Here is an 11656-nt window from a genome sequence, read left to right as displayed (position 1 = left end):
CATAATACAACACACAAAAGGCAAAGTTATAGAGAGGCGAAGTCGTATATGAGTGTAACTAAACTACGGTTTGGCAGGACCATTGGAAATGCAAGTCAGACGGAGTGGGTACGGTACGTGTGTGTAGCATCGCACAGCTAGGCTACATTCATCGGGCCGGGCCGTGGTGGGAGCTGTCCCGGACCACCACGGTGACTAGCAAGGGCTGGACGGGGCCAGCGCCGGTATGTACCGACCGCACTGCCGCTCAGACCGCAATGTGATGAGCGCAATGATAAAGTCGCCGCACTGTGTACCATTGGCTCAGCGTAGAGACGGGGAGGACTGGGCTAGTTAGCAGGACAAGGGTGGCGGGGGACACGGGGGTGTCTCGCCCGGCAATCGGTTCGGACGTAGCGGTAACGGGCCGCTACGACTCTCACTAGCACCCTGGGTTAATTCGTACCGCTCTCGCATCGGTCCAAGCTAAGCTAGCTGGCCATTCATATGGTTACATTTCTTCGCCATAAGAATGGTTATTATCGCACTTCTCTCGGTAAGGGTCCAACCGCCGCACTACGTTGGGTTCCGCTCTCGCAATAAGGGTTTGGTCCGCCGCACCTGACCGACGAGCTAAGGAAAATCTGCTCTATTTATAGGATTCTAGAGGCTTAGGAATTAATAAAATATGAGCGTCGCTGAACAGCTCAACCAATGAAAATCTTCCATCTCAAAGGGTCACATGACTTCCTGCTAAAGTCGTGCGCAAGAATCTAAGGGTCGTGTGTAGCAATGTAAAATACAGAATAAGAAGTCACGTGTACCAAGTGTAGAGCCGGGTGCATGAAAGTGCTTACCCGGTCATCTCTAGCGAATGATTGACAGTTACAAAGTTTGAGGTTTCTGGACATTAGCATTTCAGGGAACCTTACCACGCCCAACCACGCAGCCACATGGAGGGGAATTTCGACATGCCAAAACTGAGCAGAGAAAACACAAGGATAAAGGAGTGAAGGAACACGCGATCATGCCAGAGTACAGCATGAATAACTTAATACAAAATTAGCGTCTCTGCTACATGTCCATAAGGCATAGCTGAGCTAAATAAGAGACCCTGAGAAATGCAAGGACCGAGAACGAGTAAAACTAGGGGGCGCTAGAATTCCAAGATTTGCGGGTGCGCAACAATACTTTACACAATTTCACCATGGAGAGATGATAGTCTTTTGACGCAAAGAAAAGTGTATGTGAAAATGGGTTCCTAAAAAATTTCAAGTTTTATTGAAATGGCTGAAGACTAATGTAAAGTTACTACAGGTAGAAAATTATACTCCAATCATATTTGGCAATAAATAAATCATATCAACCCTTAATAAATTACGTTGTTAAACATTGATACACGTGTGAACGATGTGTCACGATGTCAAACGTTACATACATTGTAGTTGGCCATATTCCCAATACTCTACATCGTCGCCGTTTGACGCGTCGTCTCTGAAATCCCCGATTGTGGGACTGATTGTCGAAATAAAATCGAAGTAATGGCGTGTCATGCTGTATTTACTAAGCTGAGCTGAGAGACGTGTGATAAGCTGGGCTCGTGTACGTACACCACATGTACTTGCATTGTACGTACAGACTCCATGGTTGGGCCACTTGGCCGCGGCGGGTCGGGTCGCGCTTAAGGTGGCGCGGGTGGCGGCGGCTGTGGGCTTGATGCATGTGAACCTTTCGGATTTGACTCTCCATCGGAACCAGCTTTCAGTGCGCAACCGGTGATTACGTAAATTCTTGTTTTTTTCTTGAATTTCACATTTTACATTTGAATGAGAATACTTCTGAGATATCAACATCTTACCGGATCCAAAAAGTCGTATACAGCCCACACCCCCCCTTTGTATACACGCTTTGTACGACCGTGAAAATTCTGAAAAATTTGAACAGCCCCCAAGTACATGTTTATTAAAATCCTAGAATTAAATGAGCATCACAGAAGTGACGTTTGATATAGATTCTGCTGAGCCCTATAATAGCACAAAGAAATTACGTGCCTTCTCTGCAGTGGTGTAGCTAGGACTTCATGGGGCGCACATGGGGGCACCAGCTGTCAGCGGTGTGGTTTTGTTGGGCAAGCTTTTGTTAACCTAGCTTGTTCAATACCCATTGACTTTATTTTATCTTTTTTGGGGGGTGGGGGCAATAGGAATTCTTTTGGGGGGCAACGCGCCCTTCCTTCCAGGCCCCCTTGTGTCTACACCCATGATTTTCTGCCATCAAAGGTGATACCCACCCTAAAGCTGATATCTTTCTGGTAGTACTCTTACCTAAGGACCTAGATCTGTTCATGAGACACCATGTGTTAAAGCCAGCACAATCTCACGTGATCACAGAGTGACATGATTCCAGGCGAGGTAAAATTGCCAGTATCTTATCAGTAGTGACACAATGTATGCACTATTACCATATCTGGAGAGTGAAGAATGGGTTTAGTTGGCAAAGATCATGTTTTCCACCAAAAGTATGTTATGTATTAGCTTAGCAACAACAAAAGACGTCAAGACAAATGTATCACCCTATGCACAACACTTGACTGCATACACAAGTTGCATCTGGTGTATGAATTCATATTGGCTGAACTGATGGAATAACAAAAGCTTGGGAGTCTGAAGAAATTTTCAAAAGTAGGTTCATTCTGAAGATTTTTGTAAGTAGCACATAATTTTTACTTAAAGAGCACAGGTCAAGTTCCTGGCAGCTAGGTATTTAGATATTTTTTCTTCACGCAATTTGCAATGGAACAGATGGACTAGGCTCGTTTGCCAAACACCACAGACACATTTGGTTCAAAATTGATGTGCAATGCTTATCAAAAGTGACTTTCCAAGCTGTATATATAGACAGGTTTTGAAATGCATGCACAATGTTCCACATCTAAGCACAAACAATTCCTTCCCCTGCTTTTCAAAGTAAACCGGCTAGCAGAAAAGTGAGAGCAATTTACTGCTCACCTTGGTAAAGACACAGTCTTTGTAATCGGACATCATTCTTGCATGCTCAACTACTGTGATGATCTAACATCTAGTAAAAGTAATAGCATTAGTAGTTAGTTATACTTTCATCCCTGTATACCGGTAAAATTAATTTGAAAATTATGGCTACACATAGAAATCTCCATTTAACAAATTTTCAAGACATCAATAAAAAGGTAAAGGCTAATCTATCGATTTAACCATACTGGACTTGAAATACTAGAATTCAAGCTTATAGATGTTGATTTCCTAACTATTTATAGCACTGGGTAGATTCCTGTTAGCAGGGGGCAGGTAAAGTTACCCAAGCAGTCACAGTAACCATTTTTTTGGCTGAGATTTCAAACTGACTGAAAATTAGTGTATTCTTCATACAGAAAACATATCTTCAAAAGTTGTAAAGAATTCAATTTGAAACCTTGTGATACATGTTCATCATTATCGCCATCTTAATACAGTTCAAGTGAACACCAGCTAAATTCCCTAAACCATATATGACAATACCTTTTCAGTTAAAATAACCATTACATAAAAAGAGGAATCAAAAGACAACATACACAAACTTGCCTTGTATATTAAACAGTTGAAAAGGACGCTATTTTAAATAAACTACAATAACGTTCATTCAGTTACTTTGTCACTTCCATGACCATTTCTGGCAGATGAACAAACAATGAACTTGACATACTACTGTAAAATTCAAGCTTTATTACTACGACAGTCAAAAAATCTTGAGATGTGCTGTTTGGATTTTTCCCTCTCAACATATGAAAATTAATTTTACCTCCTTGATCTTATGAGAAAATCTTCATGTTGTCTTAATTGCATAAAATTATATTCTACTTTTAACACATTCGGGGTAGGTAGAAAAGGCAATCTCTAAGTCCTTACATTCAATTTTGTCCCAGATGCTGCCATCACCTGAAATGAGGAAAATACACATTTTCATTATACATTGGATACATACGAAAAACGGTTGAAGCTTGACATAAAGATGAAATCACGCACACATATGTATGGGTCATCCATGGCGCTGTATGGATGTCACAGAAGGCAACAGGATCAACTGTTTGATGACATTCATGCAATTGTGACTTCTGGTGAGTTAGATGTTTAATCCATCCTTTACAATAAATGCTGAGCTAAAAACAGCGCCTTCCATTTCAATCTCTTCTGGTTTGTTGTCATTATTACTTGACTAAAGCAATATAACAGATCCAGGAAATAACTTTTTCTTAGAATCACTTTTTGTGTATATCTGTACTCTTCTTCCATGTATGAAGACTGTTTGACATCTTTTTTGAGTTACGTGAACTGAACAGTGCACTTTTTCAAACATTAAAAATTGGCCAAGCATTTCTGGACAAGTGAGGGCACTTTTGCTTTGATGTAAATCCAGGAAGACATGGTTAAGGTTGCACGTTTTCATGTTCAAATTGTGAACCCCAAATTTACTATCTGACAACATTTCTATGAAAAGGATATTTGCTGGATGACGGCCATACAAGTAGTAATCAATAACTTGTAAAAGAAAATGAAATCTGCCATGGACATGGTGAAAAAAACTTGAGACATTTTCTGTGCACAAATCAGTGCAACACTGAGATTCAGTGCCTTAGATGACATCATAGTTCTGCTTATGAATATGAAAATAACATTAGTATAAAACCATCAAAATATAGGTTAAAATTGCAAATCAAACATTTAAAATGAGGTTAAATGAAAGAAAAAGATGCAATTTCAAGGTTTTAGAGAAAGTTATAAAAATATTTCCATTTTCTGGTTCCTTTAAACAGTGTACGTGTACATAAACATAAATCAATGAAAACAAAATAACAAGGATGAACAAAGGAAACAAAAGAAAACAAATAAGCACACACGGGGACCACAGGTGAACAACAACTGAATACACGGACAAGACGAGTGGACTGCAAAGTCGCGTCAGGGACTGCAAAGGTAAAATTAATTGCTGTTACCCTCACGTATGCAGCCCTGCACATAACAAGTAACAAAGACATGACAGATTACAATCAGTGCCCTGATGCAAAAAAAGTAAGGGTCCCTATAGAGGTGATCAGAATAACAGCCAGAAAAGCAACAGTTGAAATGCTGGAGCCACTGAAAACATTTTGAGCTGATAGTATGCAAGGATCATCTGTGTTTCATTTACAAACACTAGGTGAATTTTCGTGAAAGCACTACATGTATGTACTGTACAAATGCAAAATGTGCCACACAATTACCTAGTGTTTGTAAACGTGGCCAGGCACTGCATGTGCACCATCCCCTCTAATACGTATACATGTACATGAATTATTTATGAGTTGTAGCCAGAAGTGGTGGTAGCCAAAACCCATGTACAGCAGGCCTGAAAGGTGCAGACCACTAATTCAAGTGAGAATTTTTGACCAGCTCATTAGCATTAAAAGTGCCCCCCACAGTATCTTTGGAAAAAGGAGATTGTTTGGCCCCCAAAATGTTGAGATTGTGTAAATCGTTGCCAGGATCAACTCCCTGGGTCTTTGAGCTTTCATATGAGAGCAGAAGGGCTAAAACCTACGGTTGAAAAATGGTCCTAAGTGCCCAAGAAAGTTGAGGGTTGCCACTTGAAAAATGGCTGAAATCAGACTTAGGAAAAATCACATTTTGGGGGGGTGATTTTGTTTTGTGGGAATAATTAAAAATGTAATTGGTTAACCCATAAAAAATTGAAAAGAAATTGATAGATAAGTGACCAGACAAGAATTTCATTTGTGCTTCATAAATCTCAGGGATGTTGGCGTGCATGCTATTGGGCCCTGAATGGTGCTGATTTTACACTGTTTTCAATGGGGCTTGAATTAGTGGACTGGACCCTGAATACCCAGCCACCCACAAGGCCAGGTCAAAAAGATACATGTACCCTGTGTACATGCTCCAGTACAGTGACTTCTTTGTCCCTTGCTTTGACCATAGGCCTGCACAGAACCACCTTGCGAGTGAATACCAAATTAACTGAAACTTCTACAACTTTACATTTCTTATAAGTTTACATTTTTAACTTTGGCTTGTGTTGAATTAAAGTACATGTGTAATTCTTTGAACCCTGGTTGACAACCATTTTAGAGCTAAGCTTGGATAAATTATGGTCTCACATTCTTCTTCAAGGCAGGATTACTCCCTATCTTTTGGTTCATGTTCCTGCAGCTTAATCACTACTTTTATTTATTCTTTTATATTCTAGATAATACGACTCATTGCCATTGTATTTTTCATGAATATTTTGTGAAGCTAAGATTTTATTCAGGTTTTTGTGAGACTTATGAAATCAGTATTTTCATGTGTCATGAGAAAGTTAAGATTATCACTATGTCCACTGTCAGTGATTTTGTATTAACTTGGGAACATACTAGCACTTATACATGTACATTTAAGTTGCTACTTTTGATTTCCTAAATTCACAGCGTCTTTAGTTAGTGTACATTTACCTTAGGCGTTATGTCCACTGCTGGCCGGTTTCTATACTGGCCAGCCCTTTCTGGCCAGTAGCTTATAATCCCCCTTCTACTGGCGGGGTACCGGCTAAACCTGTGCTTAAAGGCCTACTGCCAGGAGATTCTTTGTGTTGCCACTTTCTTGTATGAGTCAACTGCTGATGAACGTCACAATGGGATTTCTTTAATCGGCTTAATCCTACTCAGCCAAACATTGGGACTTTAATAGTGACCTATTGCAGACAAAGGCCTGGGCCCATATTCACAAACCGTATTAAAAAAAATTAAGTTGCAAATAAAATCTAAGCACCCTGCTAACTTCATAGAGGTGCTCAATTTCAGATTCAGGAAAAAAAAAGCACCCTACTTATCTTAGTGCTACACACAGTTACGGCCTGAGTAAACGTTTACACGTTACAGCGTGTGTGGCTGTACAGGGAGTGGACGACACGCTCTCTATAACGTGTGTGCAAGAACGCTATACACGCAGATGCAGTTTGCCCGGATAGACCACTAAGCCCCAACCAATCCATGCCATTTAGTCAACCGCAATATACCCAGCAAGAAATGAGACCGAGGGGTACCCCCCCCCCCACATGTCCAATCCCTATACACATTCCAGACTATTGTTACTTAACACATCCCCCAAGATGTCTGAAAGGAATCCCCCAGATTCCTACGAGACAATGACCAAGACAAAGCAGGGCGGGGGGTTCTCTCCGTCTCATACCTTGCTGCGTATAAACCGCAATCCCGAATGTTTCCGTAAAATATAAATTTGTACGAGAAAAAGAATATAGGCCTACCCAATCCCCAAATGATTTTGCAAACCATTCTTTGAAATAATTATTTTTCCTAGCTGCACGATCATGCAAACAGATTTTTGGCGGAAAGCAAAGTCATAATTTCTTTGAATTTATGGAAACCGTGCCATGCCCGTCAAATTTAATACAAAACGTGGAGTTGACTGTCGTCACTGAAATCGTGAAACAATTTTTTTTTTCGATGGACGGGTGACCAACCATTCGATCGACCCTGTGGCTTCGATCGCCGAAGGATACTTTTTATGCAGCCGACCCTGTCTTCAATTTCTTTTAAAAATCATGGTGACCTTCAAAATTACGGGAACAAGGACGTAATTTTTAACCCAAGTCTTACCCAACTAGACTGGACAAGACTGGACGATACACGACCAAGCGGTCGGCAAACTGGTGTCAAATTCACTTATTTATCAGCCCATATTCAGTGCGATCCACGAAAACACACACAGCCAAAAAGGAAGTGTTTGTGTGACCAGTGTGAGACTGAGAACAAACATCTGTAAAACTGTCAGTAATCGAAGCAAATGAATTCACAACTCCGAACGAACAGTGAGTGGTGGCCCAGCGGCCAGATAAATCCTCACACATTTGACAAAGCTATTCGCGTTGGAAGTATCCACTTTACGGAAAGCTGACAGGAGGCTTTTGTAAAATATAAACTTGTATGAGAAAAATATCTGTAAATGCAAACATCCTCAAGTACACTTATACGAACGACGTTTTGTGGACATGATGCGACATATAATTTGATTGACCGATGTCAATATAAGCGTGAACAAATTTATCCACGGGAAATATAGACGACCAGCCGACAACCCTTTGACCTACGCCGAGAAAACAAAATCAGCGCTGCTGATTCTTCCTTGAAATTCCTAAAGAAATGATTAAAAAACTACCCATTCCTTAGGACAAAGAAGCAATTGTTCCATCGTGTTTTCCCCAACTGACCTCACCAGACACACAACACGAACAAGCGATGTTGAATTCACTTTATTTATCGGCCCTGGTCGTGTGACCCAGCACGATACACGAGAAAACCCAACAGAAAATACTTCGACAACCAGTGTGAGAACACACAACTGCAAAATTATGACCAAGCAAATTTATACGTAGAAAAGGATTATTTTTAGTACCCAGGTCCCAGCTGCATGAAATCCCAAAGGTTTGGGAAAAGCGGATAAAAATTGCCGACAATAAACTTTTGCGAAAAATACCTCTAATCCTAAAATACGCGTTTACCGACAGTGCAAACATGAAAAATTTAGAGATTTCATGCATAGAACAAAATGTGGATCTGACCGAGTCTTCTGGATAAATGTTTTCGTAAATGATTGGCTTTGCCTGGTTTCTTGTCTGTCACATAGTTTTCAGGCTGTCTCGCTTCAATACATGACACATCTTTTATTTTTTTTTGGGGGGGGGATACATTTGCTCGTTTAATAGAGCATTCAAAATTCTGTCGGCCTTTCTTCTCACGGGGAAAACTGTAACATGTAATTCAATTCCTTACAATCCTTACGGGGCAAGGGAATCAAAGAGTAGTACGAGTGCATAACATGGTTTAGTTTGTGGTATTGAGCCCCCGCTAGTACGCCGTAAATGACTTCAGGAACTTCCATGTTCTGGGTATTGAAAGAATTAATAACAGACACCTGATTCAAACGTTCATTGATTCACTTTTTAAATTTCTAGTGATGAAAAGATATGAGAATTCATGTACGTGTATTTATCGAGGGTGACAAATGTCCTAAATAACATTTTGGCCTTAATAGTTCTATTAACTCAAAACCTGTCTCGTTGAAACAAGCACAAAGTTTCACCTAATGATCAAGAGCCCATCACATTTGGGGTGTTTCCTTGTTGCCTGTATATCCCACTTGACACGGTCAACCGCTGGAATTTGCAAGAATGACGAAGTGTACTTTCTTTCGGGACTCACACTGGAAGTTCACAGTTAAGCTTGGCGTTTACTGTGGTAAATACGAGCTACACCATTTTTATGAAAGAACTGTTAGTGCTCAACCGATTTTTGTATGCTCGAAATCAGTAATTTAGGCGAAAGGTCAATTGCAACTTTCTAAGACACGGTTTAAAAAGATGTGGCAATAATAAATACGCTGTCCTTTCTCTGACTTACCTTTTTTCCACTTAGGATTACAAACCCTCAAACTCTTCCTGGAACATCGATGTTCAATACAAAATGCTGGAGAACTGGATGAAATGCTACCCCAGCTTTGGCTTTTATTTTGCAAAAGTGCTTGTCCGATTTTAATGAATAATTTAAGAGGGAAAAATATTACAACAATTTTCAAAAGCTTTTGTCACAACAAAATCTTGAACATACCTTACAAAACTTTGTCGAATAAGGAACTTCTGCAAAAAGTACAACCAAGTCAATGACTCAAACTAGCCAAAAAAATTTATAATAAGATAAAAAAAATCTGATGGCCGTAAAACAATGAACCACTTTCTGAAAGTAAAGGAAATACACGGAGGCTGAAACTCACTGAATACATCCACATGCCTACACATAAGTGCAACATGGTCTGAAAATAGTGTTTCTAGCTATCAAAATAAAGTCTTAGCATCACCGCCCACATCCGCCCCTTTCCCCCGATCTCCGATTTTTTTCTTAATTAGACATCAATCCAACTATTCATCTGTCATTAAATTTGTCTCAATAACCTTACTCAAGTAAAAGTAACGCCACACAACAACCTTGTCCTCTTTTTCATAACAGAAAAATTCAGAAATTACAGAAAAGTGCATTTTAAGTGTTTCTTGACTTTGATCGTGTATTGTTTTTGTCTATGAACTGCCCTACACCTCGGCAATCATCAAGGCTTGTTTTCCTCATTAGCCAGCTTGTCACCTAAATGGAAAAAAATGAAAGCATTTGTAAAGAATAATGCACATGCTAATTAAACTGATTTCAACAAAATGAGCTCGATACAAGCACATACACACACCCAAAATTCATCGACTTACCATCAGAACTATTGCCCAAGTTTCTTTATCTTACACGTAGACCTTGGCGAAAGTTCAAAATATTCTGAATTAAAATGCATGGAAGTGATAAAAAAAAGTTTGTTATTGAAAAATCATGCTGAAGAGAAAATCTGTTATCAAATTAAAAGCAGTATTTTTCACACCGTGACCACCTTTTCCGAACTTTCCAAAATACATTTACATTTATGGCAGCGCATGCACCGAAGTTGACACTTCACCTGGGAGTCATGCGGACAATCGCTCATTAAAGTTGTATTCTAGAGCCACATGTTACTTTGCAAAGGCCTTGTAGAATGAATACAGCTTGATACAGTTACTATGTCCTAAAATCAGCCCCGAGTATGCCCATGTGATTTATTTGCAATACTTTAGTATTGCAAATAAACCACATCTGAGGCATCGCCGCCGCGCAGAAAAAATTGTTTACCACATGCCGCCATGATGATTTGCTCTAGTTCACCTGTTTTCCCCTGAATTTGTGATTTGAGGACCATATATATAAATTCATAAATATGCAGTTGTGCAGATGTCATAGTTAAAACTAAAATCAAATTAATCATTATGTCTGTGTTTTTTCTAAAAAAAAAATAATTGTGACTGTTTAATTTCAGATAATTGACAAAACAAAACGAAAGGACTTAAACAAGTTGAATGTCAGTTGGTCCCACTGCGCATGATTAGCCATCTAGTATACACAATCGGTGCCGGTACCAATAATAACGGCATCGTGCGGACCAAGGCAGTGTCCAACAAAACTACGGGTTTAATTGCAGACTATATTCCCCGGAAATTCTTTTCAGATAGGTGATTATGAGAAGACTCCATGATGGGGAATCCTGTTCTTCCATTTTTATGCTAGGTCTAGACTACATACGTCGCAACAGACAGTGAAAATCCAGCATTTTTCAGTGTCAAATGTGATGTATTAGCTTTTGGTGAGGGTGCCCAGAGAAATTTGGACCGAGGCTTTTTCCTGGCCACTTTCCTCAGGCTCTTAGAAACAAATTTACAACACTAAAGTTGATGGGACGTGCATTTGGCTATCAGAAGCTGATTTTTGACAAGCAGGGTTTTTCTTGTAATAATTTATTCCTTTTCAATTTTTTTTTTATTTTTGGAAGCGAATATACATGTAGTACCAGTGAAAAGCCTGGACGCGGCGTGGATTAGCTTTTATTCAGAGGGAACTCCATGAAACCCGTAATTAAGGCAAAAGCTGGCCCTCCATGCGACAAAATGAATGATTGAATCAAATGGCTGTTAATTAAAAATGGCACTTTAATTTTATCATAAAGACTTTTGGCCTCGTTAATGTTCGCAATACAGATCGCCTACCCAAGTACAC

The 11656-nt window shown here is 39.8% G+C and overlaps 1 protein-coding gene across 8 annotated transcripts in view; it reads right to left on the bottom strand.

Moving 5' to 3' along the window:
* Window positions 1-1237: 1237 nt before the first annotated feature.
* The window catches only part of LOC110988584 (uncharacterized), a 150181-nt gene continuing 139762 nt past the window's right edge, over window positions 1238-11656 (bottom strand). For 4 of the 8 annotated variants that reach the window (XM_087135698.1, XM_087135697.1, XM_087135703.1 and 1 more), the window contains one exon: window positions 8959-10174. In XM_087135698.1, the coding sequence (XP_086991824.1) occupies window positions 10073-10174 (102 nt within the window). In that variant the 3' untranslated portion in view covers window positions 8959-10072. Of the gene's footprint in view, window positions 3930-8958; window positions 10175-10290; window positions 10355-11656 lie in introns of those variants that run through there. The other 4 variants (XM_022252258.2, XM_087135704.1, XM_087135699.1 and 1 more) reach the window with 3 other exon arrangements.

Source organism: Acanthaster planci, linkage group LG04, assembly GCF_054643075.1.
Source record: "Acanthaster planci isolate LZ-2023a linkage group LG04, COTS_SCS, whole genome shotgun sequence".
Classification (NCBI taxonomy): Eukaryota; Metazoa; Echinodermata; class Asteroidea; order Valvatida; family Acanthasteridae; genus Acanthaster; species Acanthaster planci.
The sequence above is the reverse complement of the archived record's forward strand: the minus strand, read 5'-3'. Positions and strand labels throughout refer to the sequence as shown.